The 23,471-nt window shown below is 24.2% G+C and overlaps 1 protein-coding gene across 2 annotated transcripts; it reads right to left on the bottom strand.

Annotated features, from left to right (window-relative positions):
- Positions 1-112: 112 nt before the first annotated feature.
- qsm (Zona pelucida superfamily protein qsm) lies at positions 113-22,877 on the bottom strand. Of its 2 annotated transcripts, XM_011505168.1 has the most exons (9): positions 22,752-22,877; positions 22,478-22,663; positions 12,679-12,780; positions 9,913-10,022; positions 9,330-9,511; positions 3,177-3,407; positions 2,587-2,734; positions 764-908; positions 113-411 (listed from the first exon to the last, which is right to left on the bottom strand). In XM_011505168.1, the coding sequence occupies exons 2-9, from the start codon at positions 22,554-22,556 to the stop codon at positions 251-253; spliced, it is 1,158 nt and encodes a 385-aa protein (XP_011503470.1). In that variant the 5' UTR covers positions 22,557-22,663; positions 22,752-22,877; the 3' UTR covers positions 113-250. The 2 variants fall into 2 exon arrangements, with proteins under 2 accessions (XP_011503470.1, XP_011503469.1); XM_011505167.1 differs by having other exon boundaries at positions 22,478-22,877.
- Positions 22,878-23,471: the final 594 nt, after the last annotated feature.

Below are 23,471 nucleotides of genomic sequence, written 5' to 3' on the forward strand. Positions count from 1 at the left end.
TAGTATTATCTCGAAATATAATATTTACATGAAAAAGTAAAAGTTGATTATAATAAGTAATTGATTTCAATTATTATATTTAATAACTTGTTCGAATTTTAAACAAATTATGCAATATTAGTAAAATATTGAATACACTTACTCCAAATAAAGAGCAATAAAAAAACATCCTACGATACATTATACTAGTAAGTTCTTTTGTTTTAGCAATACGATCATTTGATTTCAATTAATGTAAGCTTTATAGAATTCAACAAAAATATAGAAGCATCAGGAAAAAGCCGATAATTTGTGAGATTGTGGAACTGCTGGCTTTAACGCTGTTGGTGTTGTATTTAAATTGCTTACCAATCTCTTCAGCTCTGACAGTCCTTTCACGCGTTTTTCCTTTCCGAATGAATTTAGAAACTTCTAAGACAAAATGTATAAAAATTACAGGATTATTAAACGTTAATAAATTATTGAATAAACGCGACAAAATTCAAATTTAAAAGTATGCTTAATAATGAATCAAAATAAAATAAACAAGTACAAAATAACAGATTTCGTATTCAATAATATATTTAATACTTACAAAAAGTTATTACAAATATATAAATGTAATTTTTTTTTTTTTTTTTATATAATTGTATTTTATATTCAATAAAGTTTGTTTAAATATTAATGCTATTAATACTACTAATATTAATATACAATTACTTTGTCATTATCATTCATGGCATTTGTAATATCTGTTGAGTATAAAATTCTGTTTGTTATTTACCTTCGTTAAAAAGAAGGGTGTGATCGAAATCTACCCTTAGGAATACTGACATTGCCATTTCCCACACTTCGTTTTTACTTTTATTCGATGATTCTATAGTCCTCCTCCTTCTGCCATATCCAATTTTACCATTACTGCACTCAAACTAATAAAAAAAAACGTTAACCTTTATTTTTTTATAAGCACCCTTTTTTAGTTTTTTTTTTATTTTTTCGATTTAAATGTTTATTGTTTATTTAATGTAAATTAATTTAATGTAAATTTAATGTAAATTTAATGTTTTTATATCTTACTCATATATATGATATATAAACTATTATTAGAACCAATTAAAAAAGAATCAGATAATTTATTTATACATAAACTTCATTAGATTAAGATTTATTCCCATGCCTTATATGTTTATGGTAATATATATTATATCTTATATCATTATTTAATATATGTAATGTTATTTAATTTGTATTATGTATGTTCCATTACTTAAACTTTTTTAAAATTTTTATAATATATTATTATGATCAGAATTAACTGTTATTATATCTTAACCATAAAACAAATGATGTATCAAATGTATCAAATTTAACAACTTTACTTTTTTATTAAAATATGATTTTTGTAATTGTAGATATTATTCTGAAAGTTATTATAAATTTGCCAAATGAAATGATATTTTTACATCAAAATTTACAAAGTGTATTAATGTGAGTAGTTATAGTACTATTTATTAGAAATATTTAAAAATTGAAATTATATAAAAAATTTATCTGAGTAATAACAGATTAAACAAAATAAAATAATTTAAAATAAAATAATGAAATAATTAAGAATTTATTATATTAATAAATTCAACTTTGAAAATACTAATATTAATACTACTTCCATTAAAATTACATTGTTTTAATTTATTAATAATAAATTTATTCATAACATAAAATTTTAAGTATTTATATATTATTAAAAATTATTATAGTATCCAAGAAATAATTCTTTATTTTTATAAATTTATTTTTAATTTAAATTGATTTATATATATATATATATATATATATGCATTTTTATTTGCATATTTATATTTATATATATATGCATATATATTATATACTATTTAAAGTGCTAAAAATTTTGAATTCAGTTCTTATCAATTATATTATTCATTTTGTGAAATTAACAAGCAATTTTAAATCCGCAATTTAAATGAAATTTAAATAAAATTTAAAGAAACAAGTTCTAAATCCACAACATATTTGTAGAAGTAATAAAGAATACAATATAATTACTTTATAATTTTATCATATAATGCCATATAAAAAAGGCTGTACTAGAATATTCGTTTTCAAGATATTCTTTCAAATTAGAACATATTCTTCTATCTACAGAATATCAGCCTTGATTTCATTTATAATTATAATTGTAGTTGCAAAGTCTTTAAATAAAGTAATTATATTATGTATATCGTACTTTTTGATAAGTCTTATTACAGTTCTCTATCAATAAAAATTGGAGTACTATAAATTTCTGAATGTAATTATGATTTTTTATTTAAAAAATCTATTATTAATTGCATTATATCATTTTATTTTATAATATTCGAAGCGAAATTGGTCGATTTTTTATTAAAACTAATTTAACATACAATAAATTTAACACTTTCATTCAGTGTTTAATAAATTTTTTATTAAGAAAATTTTGAACTAAACAAAATCTCGGTCTAAAAATTTTTTTAATCTAAATTTTGGATTCTATAAACTAAATAAGTTAGGCATTTGTTTTAAACGGAAAGAAGTAAATTTATGTATTCGTGTACGTCGTAATTGACTTACCCCACGACATTTTCCCACGCAGACAGTAACAGTTCCATGGAACTGTACGTAACTACTTTCCGGGAACTTGAAAGCACGAAACTTGGCCGACAAAAAATGACCGTTTACGGTCTCGAAATTTTCAAAGAGGTAGGGGTCAACTGAACATCTGAAAATAAAAATTGTATTCATTTTTAATATGAATCGTTTTCAACTTGCTTTTTAAGCGAATCATCATTTGTACACCGAATACGATCTTTACGAAATATTGCAACTTTTTATTCGCCTAAGTTAGTAGATGTTAAAAATGCAGATATGATCAGCTCTGCTCAAATACAATAATGCATACTAACAAGAAAGTAGTAAGAGATAATTTACGCATATCTAATAATTTATAAAAACGCGTCTGTATATTAAATATATTATTCTAATAAAAACAATAAAATATCAAATTTATCACTTTTTTATTGTTCACGATTCTGTAATTTATTAAGTGTGTACCTTCTACTATTATACTGTTTACTTTACAAATATCAAATATCAGATTGATAAAGCTTTCGGTTGTTTTATATATATATATATATTTAAATAAATTGCTAGTTCTTGTCTACCCATTGTAAATGATGGTTTCTTCTTGGCTTTTCGTGTCAGTAACTTGCATATGAGTTACTAACAGTCCATAAACCTTAGCTGCTTCCTCACTCAAATATATTTCCATTTGCAATGGTGTACCGGGTTTAACAACTAATTCATCCTTAATAATTTTATTCCCTTGTCTGACGTTGAACAACAACTTTGGCTCTGATGCATTACCTTCCAGCATTCCCAACACTGGTGTATTTCTGTAATAAAATTAAAAATCGTATTATTTTCATCTTGTCATCATAATAGATAAATTAAATTATTAAATTAAATTATTAGTATTTGTTGAAAAAAATAATACAAGTTATTTAAGTAGTAAAATTCTATAAAAAGTTCGTGCAGTATTTATATTAAATATAACTAAGTAATATAATTTTTTTTAACTTAAAATACCGATAATTAGAAATAATCCTTATTTTTAAGAATAAATTAAAATTCAAGCATTGAAATCATTTAATATTGTTCTTATTCAATTATAAAGTTTGTTTAAAAGAACTTTTTTTTCGAAGAAAAATTATTTTACATTGAATGTTCATATGATACGTTACAATGTTAGTCAAATTTTATTTTTCATTTCGGTGGAAAAGATAAATAAAAGATAGTAAATACGTCGATATCTAATCAATTATCTTTAACGATTTATATATTATTAATTTAATTTTGAAACCTCTAAATCATCCATACATCTTAGCGTAGAATTCAACAAGTATAATCTCAGATTTTGCCATACATTCAATATTACTTTATTCTTAATTGCATTGAATATAACATCAGCTATAAATTGCTTAAAATATCTATTTTTATTTTAATATTAGTATTGATTATATTTGAGTAATGAACCACTAATTCTCTAAATATTTACATGAATTACAGCATAAATAAGTTAAAAAGATAGTATTCAATAAAACTTTAAATATCATATATTTTTATTTAATTGATTAACATTGAAAAAATGTTTTAAAAAATAAAACAATTATGAGTAACTAAAGATATACGGAATAAAAATATTGTTAATAATAGTACTGCGAGTATTTCTATATCAATTAGTAATTTATAAAACAGTAATAAACAAGTGATTAAGTTTGTAGAATTTTGGAGTCCTCTAAATGATAAGAGTTTTAAAAATAAATGGTATTAATGTCCTAATTAACACTATTAATAACTTCCAATTCATTATGAACAATATGGATTTAATTGTCAGTAATAAGATTGACATCAGATATTTAGCTAGAAATATCAGATCATTCTTATCTTAACTGGGGAGCATTTGATATTATACCCCGATTTTGAATATTAATTATACTTGTAGATGCGATGTATATTGTACCGAAACGGCATTATAAATACTGATGAATTTTCCGATGAACGAATGCTTGTATAAAGAATGCAAGGTCACTAATGTGCATGCATCTTTATTTCCTTTCAACCATTAACCATAATACTAATGCATTTGTTTTATGCATAAAGCGCGGCGATCATTATTTAGGAAATAGAATAGAAATTTTTCTTCTCTCTCTATGATATTTTGTTATATATTATATACATATATGGAAAGTGTAATTTTGAATAAATTTATATAAAAATTGAACTATGATTGCTAATTTTTATTTATAATACATATAATTTTGTACTTGTAGAATCATCGTTTGATATTCAGTAAGCGTTTCATACAAAATGTTATTATTACCATAGTAAACAGCTTTTACTAAATAATATTTGTTAAATATTATTAAAATTACAAATTATTTGTTCGAATTTTAAGATTTAGTTTGTGTGGAAACAAAACTGTATATTCATTTTTTTAATTGTTATTCGAATTGGTGCTACGTGGATGCATAAAGTAATTAATTGACGTCTTATAATATGCTTGTTATCATGGGGATGAATATAATTTTATAAATATAATAACAACTCTTTGCAATAAATAATATAAAATGACGTATTCTTAGTCTATAGTATACGAGTGTACGATAAATAATAAATACTTAATATTTTAAGGCGATATTCAAATAGCTATAAAAATATTGCATATTAAATTAATTAATAAAGAAATAAGTTAAAATATATAAAATAAAATAAATAATTGCAGTTTTATTAAAAAAAAAAGAGATGTAATTATTTTATTCTAATACTTTATTTGAATTTTTTTAGATATGCATTTTTATAGAGATTTAAACGATTTTATTTAAATGTAATTAATATACGATTCTCCAAAAAATATAACAAAAGGTTATAGTTCTTAAACTATTTTTTAATGAAATTACCCTTACTAATCATATCTTTTAACATTATTAAATTCTCACTAATTCTATAGAAAATGCAGTAAGGTAAATCTGAATTTTTTTTATTGCATTATATATATGGTGTGTGTGTGTGTGTGTGCGTGTGTGTTTGTGTGCGTGTATGTGTGTACGCGCGCGAAATGGTAAATTAGATAATGAAATATTGTGTTACAGAATTCTACAGAATTTACTATCAAAATTGAAGCAGAATTAAATTACTTGGTTTTGTTTATTTATTTATATATGGCTAATAATTTAATCTTCTTTCGCAAAGTTAATTACGATCATTTATAAATGAACTGAAAGTATTAAATCGTATAATATGATACAAGGAAAAATTTTTATTTGGAAATCTAAATATGGTCAAAGAAAATAGGCAAAATGATTTTAAAAATTATTGTATATATTTTTATAAATATATATGTTTATCAAATATTTGCTGCTATCATATACTTAAATTACAAATTTCAAAAGTTATACGTACATATTTGCAGCTATTTGATGTTATAAATTACAATATACTGGTTTCAGTTTTCTAGAATTCAAAAATTGAAATATACAGTTTTTGTCTAATTATATGATGAAACCTAAAAAAAAAGAAAAAATTGTAAAATTAGTGATAAAATTTATGAAAAACAAAAGTTTTTCCTTAAAAATAAAATATCCAAGATATTACTTTAAAAATTATTTATTTATGAATACAAAATTGAAAGCTTTTACTGTAAATTTATCCCGCATAAATGAAAATTTATTGGACTGATTTATACATAGTAAAGTATAAAAATTATGACTATCATTTTTTCTATTCTCTTTTTTAGGTAGACTTTTTTTAGGATTAGATCAATTAATGTAAATTCAATGAAATATATGAAATAGTATATAAAAATAGCAGTAATATATTATATATTATATATTAGATTTGAGTTTTATTACGATGCCTTCTATAAAACCATTTTCCTACATTAGGCTCAACAGGTTATGTGCCTAATACATAACGCGAACATATTTTATTTATGTAAATCTAATTTATTTTTATTTTTTCCTTATAAATTCTTCCTCGCTATAAAACCAAATGAAATATAAGTTTCTCTATTTCTTTTTATAATTTTTACATAATACACAAATAAACTAAATTTATAGAGTAATTAATTCAAGAAGTTTCTAAGTTAATAGAAAACTTAAAATAATTTCAATCGGATTTAATTTTAACGTATAAATTTTAAACAAAATATTACTTTCAATTTATAAATTAATAATAAATTATGAAATTATATCTCTTAATATTTTTAAACTACGCAAAATTTATTTAATATATATACATGTGTATGTGTAGTAATTTATACTTCAGTTATAGATTCTTATTCATTTTATTTGATTAATTCAAATATCTATATTCATTCGAATTAAATAAAATGTCGTGTGTTCAATTCATCAATATATTAGTATTTAATTATAGAATGAAACATATAATAAACATATAAAGAAAAATTTTGTGTTCTATTAAATTATTTTATATTTAATTACATTATTATATATATTGTATATACAATTATATTTATAAATTATAATATACCGTTTAACATAATATCAGTCATAAATGTAATTATATCGGCTAACAAAAGTATCCTTGGAAATATGTTAATTTAGTAAGAGGCGTATGTAGAATACCTTGTGTAATTGCAAATATAACAAATATGTATTGTATAGCAACACATTCGAAGTCATACAGTAATATTTGAAACAGAAATGTTAGAAACTAAATTATAAATTTAGTTATAAATCATAAATCATTTAAACCCTTGATTGTTATTATAAATAAATAAAATTAAATGTTTTTTTGCATTTATAAATAAAGAGACAAAATTGCATATTTGGATAACCTATTATATAAAAAGATTAAAAGATTATTTTGACATGTGGAATAAAAGATAATTGACATATTTTTGTGTCTGGTTTTTTCCTAAATAGTCTGTATATATTACATTTGTTACAAATCATTGTAATTCTTATGGGACATATTTCAAGTTTATTAATAGAATTTTACATATTTATAGTATGTATAATAATTTTTATTTTTTTATATTATTATATAAATTTCAGATACTATCGATACCGGTATTTGGTTGTTTAAACTAATAATATTATTCAAAATTAAATGTTATAGAATTTTAAGTAAAATTAATAATAATATTATATTATAATTAGGATTTTATAATATGAACTATGATATTCTATTAAGTTTTTAATAAATTATAATTATTTTCATATAAAATTCTAAGTAAAATATAATATAAGTAAAAATATTAAAAATATATAGATAATAATGATAGATAATAAAAATATATAGATAAATATAGCTATGTGTAATTGTTGCAGAAAATAAGATAATGTAAATTCAGATAATATAAATGCTGCAATCTCTAAATATATACGTACACGCATCCACACATATATTTGTGTGATATTTATTTTTATGAATCTTTAGCCAAACAAATTTTTGCTAGCTAATTCAAAAGTTGTTCAAGATATTGTTCGAATAAAGAATGATTATCAAATTGGCTCAAGGTTAGCACTTGAAAGAGTCGAATCACTGATTCACGTCACTCGAGACATCCTATGTATAACAGTTTAGTTTTCAAGTATCGCAAAAGTATATTTTGATTTCAAATAAACATCAATTATTCTTTAGGTTATTTCCTATTCTTTTTAGAATATTTCTGAATGTATAAATTATATTCATCTGTGATTCATCATTTTCATTGTCGGTTTATTTTTTTCGTTTTGGTTGTAAATGAAATGTACGTTTCCCATTTAAAATTGACGTCTTAATTTTATCGCTAAAAGTTAATATATAAATGAAACTTATAAGTAAGCGGTTTAAATTAATTATTGAATTGACAAAGTAATTTAAAAAATTAATGAAAAATTGAGTTATAGTTAGATGTCTTAAAAATATATATTACGTATTTTTATAATTATTTTAAAATAATAACACCTGCAATCTATAAAACGTATGTATAAAATTATTTATTATAAAAAATAACTCATCCTTAATTATAAGTGCTAATATTTTTCTCTAAATTTTTATATTAATAATAACATTTTATTAAATTGTTACATATATATTCCTAAAAATTTTTTTAAACATTTTCATTTTTTAATATTTAAAAAAATATATTCATAATAAATAAATTTTAATTAAGTACTTATAAATTAATTTTTCAAGTACCAAGGAATTATATTTTAATATTCATTTATCATTTATAGTTTAACAATCAATACGTATATTTAAAACATGAAAATCTCTAAGAATATTCTAGGTAGTACATCTGAATTCATTGAAAAAAATAAACAATTAACGAAACTTGTTAAAATTTTTTAATATTTTTGTCAATATCGTATACATTATAATCTATTCAACTATAACGTCGTTTTTATTACGGTATTATTATACAAAAGTTTTAAAAAGGACCGATTTCATCTCCTGTATGTATGCATTGCTTAAGTACTTACATAAATACATATAAACTTTTTTCTTTTCTCATTCTTACCTGTTGTATATTTTTCAAACAATACTAAGTAATAAACTATCAATATCAACAACACTTTCTCTTTTTTTTCTTTCTGGCTCTCTGTCTCTTTTTTGTCTTATAAACCTATCGCATTTCCCACGGTTCAATTATAATAATTTTCTTCTATTAAAATTAGAAAAGAAAGAAATTTCAAATTTATTTATATATACTCAGTGTTATCAATGTACATAGATGCACATAATATTGATTAAAATTATAAAAAGAGAAGAAAGATGAGAACATGAGAAAGAAGTGTAAAATAACTCACGCATCGGCTACAAAATCTTCTGGCAACACGCTTCTCTTTGCTACTACTGTATGATTTGTTCTCGTTATGAGTTTCAGCTTTTGAACGACAACATCCGTGATGCTGCATTTAGCAATAAATGTGATCTTGCTAGAATTGGACGGCTTTTCCACTATTATCCGATGATAATAAACTTTCTGACCCTGTGCAGATTATGAATTAAAATTATTTACTTTGAATTCAAATATGTTTGAAAGTACCTGATATACTTCATCTCGATTTATCTTTATTATTTTCATAATCTGCCAAAAACTTCGGTTTAAACACAAATAGTAATTTATCGCAGCATCAAATAACAGTAGGCAACTTAAATTAATTAATCATTTGACGCATTTCTTTGATTTAATCACTCAAATAATTTTTTTACCAAAGAAGGGAGACACAAAATAGTAATATAATCTTAAATTTAAAATATTGATCACGGGAACACATATTTCTTTTCAAGAGTTTAGTATTTATTTATAATTAATAAACGCGATTCCATGTATTAAACGAAAAATGGAGAGTATGTGGATCAAGGAATTGAATATATGCGAATACTTACTGTGAGTTTATTAGTTATTCTCATGATTCCGCAATGTGACATATCCTTTTCCATCAGTGACAATTTAAATGTCGCTATACCATTGCTGAATTTTGGCTTACAAGCTTCGTCTATAAATGCAAAAACGATGACGCACATTTATATTTCTTATACCTTCGTTTATATTCTATTAGATTCTTTGTAGTGAAGAATCGAGAAAGCAATTTATTTAAATTAAACAATTATGTTTAATTTAATTTGTATACAATTAAAAATAGATTTGAAATATATACAATAATAAATAAAGTAATTAGAGTTACTATCGATTAGAAAAATTGGTTTTTGTACAATATTTATAAAGCAACTCTTAAATATATGTATCAAAAAATTCTCAGTAATATGTATTGAAATATTTTAATTGATCACTCATCATATCGATTAAAATTACTAAAATAATCTATAATAAATTTGATAACAATTTATTAATTACTATTTCTTTATATCGTTAAATATATATTGTGAGGTAAATTAATTATATAGAATAAATTTTATAAACTACTTTTGTATAAAATAATATATTTCTTTTCATGAATATTTTATTAAATTAAAAATTTGCAAAAAGTTGATATTTGTATGGTGAAAATATTATCAAGTTAAATATTTTAACTAGAAATAAAACATTAAATATATCAAATTTTATTGAAGTACAACTCATATTATGCTATAATCAAATTGACAAATAGTTTATTAAGCATATATTAAAATAATAATGTAACTAATATAATAACAGTATAACTAACTTTTTTTTAACTACGCACACAACAGACTTTCTTTCGTATCACACTCATAGCTTTTCGCATCTGTCACATTTTTCTTTGTACTTCTAGTTTTTAAAATTAGCACACCGTGAAATGTTATTAATTAAAATAATTGTTTTTATTAACTTGTATTATCATTGGAATTGCACGAAATATTTGTATATTTCTTTAAATTTTGTTTTAAAAATATAACATATGCAACATACTACATCTGAATAAAATGTTAAAGAAAAAATTGAAATGTTTTTGTTTTTAATTTTATGAAGTTTACTGAATTACTTTTTATATTAAATTTCTTTTTGATTACAACTCAATATATCTTTTAAAATAATATTTTCTCTAAATTGCAAAATTAAATGATTACAAGTATTAAAAATATATTTGACAATTATACAAATTTATATACAATAAATTATTTTATATTTATTATTATCAATTACTTTTAGTTAATTTAAGTAATATTTTTTTAAATTTTTATGCAAAAATATTAAAAATCGATCAAAAATTTAAATGTAATTATTAGTTTAAAATATATATATCAACACATAAATTGTACCAAATATTAATAGTCAATAATTAATACCAAATAAAGTGTTAACGATAAACGGTTAAAAATGAAAAATGTTAACTTCTGTAGGCTCTAACGAAATATTTCCGGTACTGTGTAATATTGCGTACATCTGACAGTATTATTCAATATTAGTAATGCTATTTATTTCTTAAAGTAATCATAAAATCTGTACTATGCATATGTGAGATCGTATTCTAATAAAAAATGCGTATTCTTTTGTGTTATTGCATATAACTACAGTCTTAAAAAATTAACAAAAAATTAAATTATGATATACGGCTGTTATTAGATTCAATCAATTCGATGCGCGGTATTAATAACGATAATTTGAAAATATTTGCCGATGAAAAGGGAAACTAATGTTTTATCCCATTACAATGTATTAGACAAGTTTACAGATACGTAAATAATACCATATAAGTATGAAGGCCATCTTTATTATTCAGCTTTAAATCATTACCGAAATGATATACATTGATGGCATTAAATATTAATTGTTCAATTGTTAATTGTTGTAAATAATTATTTTAGGTTTGATTATTTAATAAGATTATAAAGGTTACAAGTAGTAATTTAGAGAATGACTTGAATAATACAATATGTATCAAATTTATTAAATAATTGTATTAGTTTTACAAACCATATATATATTTTCCAATATCGTGTTTTTATTTAAAATGACAAGACATCTGTTTATTTGATTCTTCAGTATTACTTTCAATTAGAATGACCATACTTTATAAATCTTTTGTAACAGGTATTCCTATATTTAATGACAAAGTATATGTTTTTCAGACCTTCAATAACTTTCATAAATCAGAAATCTCTCTTTTTCCTTTCTTTTTCTTTTTCAATATATAATGAATTACTTAATTATGTTATTTTCTATGTTGTTCTATGTTTTTCTGGTAGCAGCATTTAATGCATCAACAATTCACCTCGCCCCGACCTAATACAATAATTTTTGGCCATATCTTATGTCCATAATTAACATAAAATAATAGAATTATTTTAATATCACAAAATTTTTATTTTTACTACAAATTATGGCTAGAATTTTTTACTAGAAATTATTTTCGATGCTATTTTAGAAAAATGAAATTGATGTATTTATAATTCAAGAATTTTTTAACAATTTGAAGAAATTAATTAATTTTTGGTTCGAAAGAAAAAATTCAAATTTTGATTCTATAATATTAACTTTTTCTCATTAACATAATGTTATTTCTTTTAAATGTAATAAATAATATTTTTCATTTTATGATAATTGATTTTTAAAAAAATATTTATTCGTAATGAATTTCTAATAAACTTATATATATAAGTATAACATAAATTTTCTTGAATAACTAAGAAAGGTAATAAATACCAAATAATTTTTGTTGAAAAATACATTACCGGGATAATTTTTCAGCTGTTGAAGGTATATAAGATTTTGCAATGTGATCCCTATGATTTCGACTTCCATCATGTGATCTGAACATTTTACTTTACTTTGTACTGTAACAAAAAAGGTAAAATAAATAATTAGGAGTATGTGGGCATCGAGTGGAACAAGTCTGAATATTACAGAAAGAATTACTGTCAAAGAATAACTAAAGTCGAATTCTCACTTGGATTAATAATACTGCTTGTTGTTTGGATTGTATGAATATTTTCTGAGAGCGAAAAGGAACAACGCAAAAATAAAGTACTTCTCTCTTTTAGTCAATAAAGGTTGCATGACTATGAGCATTTCAATTATGTAAAAGAAGGCTTGTCTTCGATCTGAACATCGATATTAATGACAGTTCAAGTACATTAAATGTGAATATCTCTCTATATTACTTAAGTATTACCAAAATTTCATTTAAAATAACCGAAGAATATTTAAGATCTATGTAAAGTATGAAAAGTATTCTATTTTCCTGTCCTTTGTTCCCGAATCGTGAGCTTATACTTTACTTCAGTTATTTCTTAATTTAAAGACTCTCATTTTATATAGTTGTTTGTATGATTACTTATTAAATATATGGATTATTATAACAATATATAATTATATGGATTATTAAACATAAAGATATAAAGACAGCGATTTTATGTAGAATAAAAAAATTTACTATTGTACACACTTTTTCATGTCTTAATATATATTATAAATTATTGTAATTACTTAATTATCAATTGTACTTAATTTTAACAAAAATTGTCTGTATACTAAATATTTACTTTAAATTAAAAAAGCATTTTTTTATATTGATTAATAATACTTCAATTTTATTCAAGTAATCAAGTTCCAATACTTATTTTGATTGAATAATGGGATTTCTTAGAACATCAATTTGTATAAATTTGTATTGTGGATATAAAAATAGTAATTTAAAAAAAAGTTTTTAATGTTAATTTTTATTATTATTCTTGACTCTCGTGAAGAAAAAGGCAAATAGAAAAAGTGTATTGCATAACAATTAAATAACAATTTACTTCATTCTGCAATTTTATAATTATTCATCTATATATTATTTTTTATTTTGTGAGGCTTTTAATTAATATCAATTATAATATTTTAATTAATTACAATTTTTAAAGCAAGCTTATTAAGAGTAAGCATAACTTTAATTATTTATTTATATCTGAAAATAAAATACTTGTTTATATACTTAAATTTATAGTATAGTAAATATATTGCAGTAAAATGCTCAATTTATAAATATTTTTTATACATAAAAATAGTTTCATTTAATGATGAAGAAAAAAAATGTTTTGTAATGAAAACATAAAAATTGAAATATAAATTAATTTACAATAGTGATATGATTAAAAAATAAAAGTAAAAAAGTAAAATTATGATAACATAATAGCTTGAAAAAATATAAAAATTTAAATGTTAACAAAAATATTTAATAGGTAAAATTTACCATTATTTTAAGATTCCTCTTATAAGTTAATCATTTTTTGAATATAAATAAATTCTGACAATTTGTTAAAAATTAGAAATGTCTTAGAATATACAAATTTATAACTTAAACAATTTATAATTATTAATGAGTAATAGTCGCCGAGATCCAAAATATTGATTTCTTCGGGATAGTACTTACGAGTAATAACATACACGTAATTGACATTGAAGGGAGTGCATTCGTGAATCATGTACTGTACATAATTCTTACTGTACAAGTGTTTTAACGTAAACTGTAAACTGATGTAAACTGATTGCACGCCATAACAAGAATTATTTAAAAATACATTTATTGTATAAAGTATTTTCGAATTATAAATTCTTTAGAAATATTTAAAAATATCTCCTACGAATATTTTAATGGATTTATAAAAAGATCTTTTTTTATAGAGTAGTAAAGTAAGTAGATTAAAATTAATATATATCATATAAGTTTGTGCCATAAGTACTGTAATCATTCTAAAGGTATTTCAAATTTTTTCAGTTGATTACATTGATGAAATAAATTAGTATTAATAAATAAATTAATAGTAATTTTGTATGGTAACAAGTTTATTACTTATAATGTAATTTAAATAATTCTTTAACAAATTTTGTGTTTTTCCTTAAAATATTAAAATAAAAATAATTACATGATAATTCAATATCAGTAAAAAATATTTTACAAATTTAAATAAATTAATATGCAATAAAATACTGAAATAATATTAAAATGACTCTATGTACATTATTATATATAATCAAAGAAATATTATAAAAAGGAATTTTAAATTAAACGTTATTAATTGTTGTGCCTTCTAGATTTTTCACTTCTTAATTTTTCTGGCGATTACTTTGCATGGCCAACCTTCCGATATATAACCCAAACAGTCATCTTAGACAACAACAAGCTCAGCGAGATGCAAAAGTTACAATACATAAAAAAACTCCCTTCAAGGAATAGCGCTCAAAACTATTGAAAAAATTCCGATCACATATGGATCCCTTGTAGCAGCGTGGAAAGCACTAATAGAAAAGTATAAAGATCCAAGAATCCTACCTCAAGCAAATCTTTGAAAACACATCACGAGTAGAAGATGAGGCTGATTCAGTAGAAGACCTCGCTCGTGACTCAAGGGATTTACTGAATCAGCTGTGACAATTGAAATTAAAAGAAGATACGTGGGATTGTATAATTTTACATCAGGTAACGCAGTAACACACTCAGCGTACGAGAGAACAGTGGGAGGAATCATTAGGAAGATCCAATCAGTATCCCAAGTTCGAGCAGATACATACGTTTCTAATAACGAAAGTGAGAGCGCTGAGTGACGCTGAGAGACGAGCTGCAACAACAGAAAGCCTTTCAACAGCACAACCAAGAGCAAGAAGAACAGCTAATATGTACCACCCTTCCGTCTGTACAAATTCCCAAGGTCACCCCCCCCCCCTCCAAACTGTCAAATGCACATATTGTGAACAGCCACATGCCTTAACCGCCTGCCCAAGCTTCCAACAATTGCCAATTAAGAGAAGTCTTCAATGGATCCAGTAAGTCCAGTTCAGACTTTTCAATCAACGACATTATGCACACTGAACCCAATTTGAGCCCCGAAATCTCCGATGTGCTGATCTGGATACGCACACACAAGTACCTTTTTTCCACAGACATTACTATGATGAACAATTAAATCAAAGTTCACAAGGATTACTGGGACTTACAACGAATTCTGGGGGTCGACGACAAAAACAGGGAAGTACCATTCCAGCTAACAACCGTAATATATGACACAAGAGCAGCACCATTTTTAACAGTCAGAACATTACTTCAATTGGTAGACGATGAAGGAGAAAGGTTCCTCTGGCAGTGCCATCCATCATACACGGTCGATATGTCGACATCTTCGGGGGAGCCGACAACCCGCAACAGTTAATTAAAACTGCAATTCAATTGAAGAGTCTTTGCACGGCGGGTGAATTCCCACTAGCAAAATGGCATTCGACCAGGCAAGAAGTTCTCGCAGCCATCCAGGAGAACCAAACCTAGGAGGCAATAATTAACTTTGACGATTGCGATACAAAAATACTTGGATTAAATGGAGCTCACATGCCGATACTTTCTCATTCTCAATGACTCCTTACCACAATCCCAACAGTATAACAAAGCGAACGATGCTGTCAGAAATCGCGAAAATCTTTGACCCACTATGATTTCTTTCACCAATTGCCATCAAAGTGAAAATGATTTTACAAGAACTGTGGCTGCTCAAACTCAGTTGGAACGATCCACTACCACATCATGTAACCGCGCAGTGGTGTAGCACCAGAGAAAACTTGTAAGACCTCGACAAAATCAGAATTCCACGATGGTTCCATACTGAAGGTATATTTACAATAGAATTGCATGGATTCTCTAATGTCTCGCAACTATCAGTGACGGCAGTCATCTATCTCGTCGCCTATAACTCAAATGGCCCCGCAGTCACCCTCGTTTGCGCAAAAACCAAGGTAGCCCCGCTCAAACGGATCACAATTCCAAAACTGGAATTAGCGGCAGTACTACTACTAGCAAAACTCAGTTGATACGTAAAAGGTACGCTAAGGATAAAGACAAGAACTACATACCTATGGACAGATTCATGCGTAACCATTACCTGGATAATGACGCATGCATCGCGCTGGAATGATTTCGTGAGGAACAGAGTCACTGAAATACAAGAACTTACCGCTGATGCCCACTGGAAATATGTTCCAGGCACATCAAACCATGCCGACTGTGCATCCCGCGGATTAACCTCAACACAACTCATAAGCCACCCACTGTGGTGGACAGGACCTTCATGGTTGCACACTCCTGAATTGTGGTCTAAACAACCAACGCAGGATAACAACCTATGCATCCCAGAAGCCCGCCCCTAATATCATTAATAGCAGCGACTCGACATACAATAAAGCGCCTACAGTATGAAATGACCAGCCTCACCTTGCACTCTCGGACGACGTTCTACAGTTATTGTCAACTGTTAAATTCACGACAAGCTCAACAATTGTCATAACGATCGGTAACAATAACTACCAATGTAACATAACCTTAAATAAAAGTCACTACAACCAATTGTGTTTACATTAAATTGATGCATTAACCTCTCGCTCATCCCCTATCCATCACCATTAAACCGGTGGTATGGTCTAATCCAACCCACCTTGGTCTTCGGACCATTCTGGTGCCTGAAATTCCAAACAATTCATAATAACAATATTTATGATTAAGACAGAAATCCATTATATTTATTTAAAGACATTAATAAATTCTAGTTTAGTAAAAATAAATGCAATCAAAACTTCAATAAAATGATTTATACAGAACAGGGATTATATTTAAAATTATCTTTATTGTTATATATTATCTGATATAAGATATATTATATATAATCTCTTATAAGATATATTATCTAATGTTTCAAATACAAATATTATTAGACACATTTATTTTTATAATTTATGAATTTTATAATTTCAATTCTGTCACATTGCGCTTGAAATTATACTGCATTAAAATATCAAGAACTTCGAAAATAATTAATATTATTAAACTATGAATCAACGGTGATATGACATTTAAAAAGATATAAATGCAAGGTCACATTGTAAAAATTATTATATTACACATTTATACTTTAACGATATAACAGTAGCTAGCTTTATTCGAAAATAAGCGCACGTCATTAAAAATTCTTAGATCAGTTTAAAACACACTGTAAGTAACTTGTTATTTGTTTCTATATACTTACAATATTGAATATTAAGGATATCAAAATCGAAAAACAAACATGTACTATCCGTAATGAGACTCGTTATTTCTGTAGTTGGAATTAACATCAAATTAAAAGGTTATTTAGTATGTTTTTATAAAAAAAAATTATATACTTTCGAATACAAAAGTATTAATAAATAAAATAGAAGGAGTCGAGAAATGTATCGATCTGAAAACTATGGTTTCAATGAAGATTCCATGATTCAACGATCTTTTCTTGCCCACGCTTTTATTAAAAGAGTATAGGGCGATTTCTTATGACTATTCTTTTGCCCGTTTATTCCCTCTTTGGATTGAACCTCTCAGTTTGTATATAACTGCTGCAAGCCCTCCGTAAGGCACATATTTCTTCAATTAGTGTCGAATAAAAGATATTTAATATAATCGTAAATGTCCTTCCATCCCTTATTTTTCAAATATTAACAACAGCCTTTATTATGTACTTCATAAGGCACTTTATTTATAAGAAAAACCGAGTTCGAATTTAATTCTTTTAATTCTGTACTTTTCACTATATTACTCTTAAGTGTTATTAGCCTAGCTCATAGCTCCTAAAACTTTAAATTATACATTATTTGAGAAATTAAAAATAGTTTAAGATATTATTTAGATATTACAGAACTTCTATCAATTATAATTTAAAAATATAATACATATATTATACATTATTCTATTAACATTCAAATTACAATGTTTAATTTATTATGAATTAATTATTTATAAAATTGTATATAAGTTTTTATCACAAACTGTATAATTAAATAATATTTATATATTTAAGCGTACTATTGCATTATATCATTTACAAAATAATAATTTTCATATTAATTTTTTATATCATAACATACTTATGTATTTGTTTAAATAATATGCAGTCTATGTATTAAATAAAGTTCCACTCTTTTTTTTTTTAATAATAATTAAATATTTTTTAATTATTTATAATGCAATATAACTTTCACTTTTATTTATTACTCAAATATTTATCTGAAAAATCATTACGTTCAGAACACAAAATTTAAAAATTTCATTTTGAAAAAATTAAGGAAGTGAAAACGGAAATTTTTATAACTTAATTCAAATGTAGATACACTGATTAAAAATTATTGTAAATTAAAAACATAAAAATTATCTGTAAATAATAATCACTTGATAGTTGTCTAAATATATTTATTATCTTGTTTTTTAAATTTAAATTACATTATAATAGAAATCGAAATTTATTACATTCAGTATTTTTTTATTATTATTAGTCAGAAATTCTGTTTCAATTATATATTTTATCATCGTAAAATGAAGTAGTATAGTATTTCAATAAATACCTTATAGTATAATATTTCAGAGTATAATATTCAATATCATATTTCAATAAATTGAAACATTGAATTCTCTTTGTAACTAAAATTTATAAGTATTTTTACTATGAGAATGTATAGCTAATGAAATTAATAAATACTGTTATTTAGTGTAGTAAATTCTAAATTGATAAAATCTTTGACAAATACAATAATCCTAGTTAATTTTGAAAGAAACAGAATTTATTATAAATTTTCATCCCATATGTAATGTATATGATCATACTTGTTTCATCAATTCTCTTCAATTATATCAATTATTCTTAAACATTAATCGAATAAATTAATTACTAAATGCTAAGTAATACCAATTGTTCAAATATGCTATCAAACAATATAAATTTATTTCAATTAAAAAGTGAAACAAGTAAATAAAAAGTAAACATGTCAACACAAATTCTTATTGGCGAACACATATCCTTCTCGAATTTTTTCCTAATATCTTCATTTGCATTTCCCAAATGTAAATTACATTTATACGTATTTCCATTTAACCTTTTAACCTTTATATTAATATATTTTTAACTCTTTCAAGGATTAATGAGGAGATATGACGCCAAAACACCAAGAAATAAAGAATAAAATTTTAAATAATTATATGTTTTATATAAAATATATTATCAAAATGTACAAACTGAATGATCGAAAATATTACAAGACGTATTACATTAAAAATATTCAGAATATTGTAGTACAGTTTCTAAATAGAAGTTTACCGGAATAATATCAGATAAATAAAAATTTAACGCATAATTGATAGAATACTTTTTACTGTTTTTCAAGTGATTCTAATTATTGAATATAAATTAAATTGAAATATAAAAATTCAAATTCGAATACAATATATTCAAAATATTCTTTCAGACAATGTAGTAAATTTATTAAATAAAATAGTTTCTGCGTAGAAAAAAATACTTTGTTTTAGAATTTAAACAATTTCAGACGATTACACAGATATTCTTTAATAAAGGATGAAGTGTTTTAAGTAATGAAAAATAGGTCTTACAATACCATATTGATTGTGACATATAACTAAATTTCATATTCTATACGTCTAACCTATATAGGTTCTTCGAATGAATACATAAAACTGATATATATAATTTATTAAAACAGAAACTTATGCGAGAAAATTTTTAATAGGTAATCTGCATGTGTAAATACGTGGAGATTATGACAAGAAATTTATATCTGTACACGTGTTTTTAAATACGTTTCAATTTATAATGTAAAAACATGTTATTATTTGTAAGATTTAAATAGAATTTTCATAATAGTTTTATATAACATCTGCCCTTGAGTCACATCAGCTTTCAACTTCTTTGGCCTCATTTGTATTTCGTATATTGATCTTTTTAAATTAAAAATATTAAAAATATTAATATTAAAAATATTAAACTTTATTTTTATTAATATTAAAAACGTTATATGACAAGTAATTTGCATCTAAGGGTTTAAACTCTTATAAAATAAATTCGACAAAATAATTTATTTTGAAGTTTAAAAATCGATTATTCAATTTTTATTAATAGTATCAATGCAATATTATAAAGAAAAATACAATAAAAATCATGTATATTGTGTAAGTTATATTTGAAAAAATTTTCAAGCATCCCTTCATAATTATAAAACAGGATCTTTTAATTAATTTTCAAAAAAAACCAGACACATGGGTTTTTTACACGTACTTAAAATTACAACAGGCATCATTTTCAAAATTTTAATTGATATTAACAATAATTGACAAATATATAAAAGAATAAATGGCCAAAATATTTTAATTTCTATATTAGAAAAATAAATATATTGTTTGATCGAACCATCCACTGACATTTAGAAAATAATGTTTTTTATTTAATATACATATAACTTTAATGTTGTTGAACTTTATTTGATATATATATTTATATATATATATATATATATATATATATATATATCAACTATAATTTGATATAACGCCTTGAAAATAGTTTTTATATAAACATAAATTTGTAATTATATATTAAAGAATTTTTCTTACATAAAGATAAATTTTATATATTACTCAGAATAACAAAGTAATTGTCATACTTCTATAGTATATGAAGTTTTATGAAATATTATGATGAATTGTAGGTTAATAGATACATATTACTATTAATCTATTAATTTATCAACATTATTTAGAAAATATTTGTAAGTTATATAATTTGTGATAAAATACCGAATGGCTAAGCAAAGTCGCCATATTTAACTTTTTCATAACTTTAAGATGTGCAGCGTATTAAAAGAATATTATTTAATTACTTTCAATTGAACTGTAGTATTTTTATTATAATCTCCTTATAACTATACATTAATTTATTCTAACATTGAATTGCGTTTGCGCCCTATTCATGCATAGTTTGCCAATATACAAAATTTTCTTTTTGGTTTTCGAAGGATCAGCCTGTATTTATATCTTTTATGAAATCGTAAGTCCTGAATTGAAATGATAAACTAATCAACGCTATAACTAATTACATTTACAAAGAAATTGTTTTTTGTGTACAAGTAAATGTGTTGAATCGCTGTTTAAACCAAATTATGATCAGCAATGATACAAAATCTAAAATATGTAGTTATACATATTATAAAATTTGCAGAATTTATAAAGACGTCGATCAGCAAACAATTAAAACATTGTTTTATTTCTGCTTTTTTGATATTAACATTCATTACTGCCAAATATATTTATGATATTCATGCTAGTGGATATTTTTCATCTTGAAAATTGAATTTGTAATAGTTCTTAACAGATTCATTCTAATAAATATCCCTCATTTTGCACAAAATAGAAATATAAGAATATATAGATTTTTTTTTTTTTTTTTTTTTTAATTAAAAAATTTAAATGTGCTGTTAATATACTAATTATGTAACAAACTAAAATGAAAGCACTTAGTGTTGAAAAAGAACACTATCGAACAGGACCAATATCAACAGTTTATTATCAGATTTTATTTTAATCGAGCGAAACCATACTATATGATTTCATTGAACGACCAGTGTCCCGTAAGAAAACTGCGTTATAATACTCTGAACGAAATTTGGTTTCATAACTGATCATTCATCACCTCGAGTACTTACCGTTCGCATGTACCGTGATGACAAGAAATAATAGTGAGACCCAGACGATGGTACCCATGACGTTCTTTTCCGTTGACATGGACTTTTTGGTTTCTTCTGTTATTCAACTGTTCAGCTGTGGGTTTCTTTCTCAACTGCGTGAAACTTCCATGATTCGCAACTATTTTGGCATCACTTGTCTCTCTTCTTCGAAGTTTGAATAATACGTTGTGCACGGACAAAAAGTTACAAAATATAAGACTGAGATATGGAAATAAGCTTAATACAAACTTACGTGTTACTAGTTTAGAGTCATAGAAGATACTGAACAATCTACGGTGAGCGCAACTCTGGACAACGTAGCGGTATATAGACAGTGAGAGAGAGAGGGAAGGAAAGAGACTAACATCATTGCAACGTGAGTGGGCCTTAACGATGGACTCCAACAAAAGATATACGGATAAGAAAAGCACATATGGAGAAAACTGATTGCCGCTGGTAGTGGGAGCGTCCTCTTTCTCATGAACTTACTACACTTAGTTGACTTTTTCCTTTTCTCCCTTGCTCTGTTTCTTATTCTACCTAAGAAGTTGATACTCACTAAAATGTGGATCGACAACTCCACCTTGCTATTTAAGCTTAGATTTTGTGCCAGACCTTGAAAGCGAGTAATATGTCGCCATACATTTAATAAATTATGAAATTCATTAGTAAAGATTAAAACAATTTATTGTTATTCTTTTTTTAAATTTCTCTCCTGTCAACTGTCAAAATATTATATTAATATTTTTACATATTCTCAGAAATAGACTCCTTTAAAAATTAGTATATTTAATCAAAAAAATATTTATTTAATATTTTCCAAATTTGCTTTTATTAGTATTAAATCTTATAAATAATGTTTATTTTTTTATTTTAAAATTAAAAAATCGGAGATCAAGAGACATAAATATACGATCAATGTATTGGCGCACATGGAGTTCTACCTATAAAGGATCTGACTGTATGCATATTA

This window comes from Ceratosolen solmsi, unplaced genomic scaffold, assembly GCF_000503995.2.
Source record: "Ceratosolen solmsi marchali unplaced genomic scaffold, CerSol_1.0 scaffold9, whole genome shotgun sequence".
Lineage (NCBI taxonomy): Eukaryota > Metazoa > Arthropoda > Insecta > Hymenoptera > Agaonidae > Ceratosolen > Ceratosolen solmsi.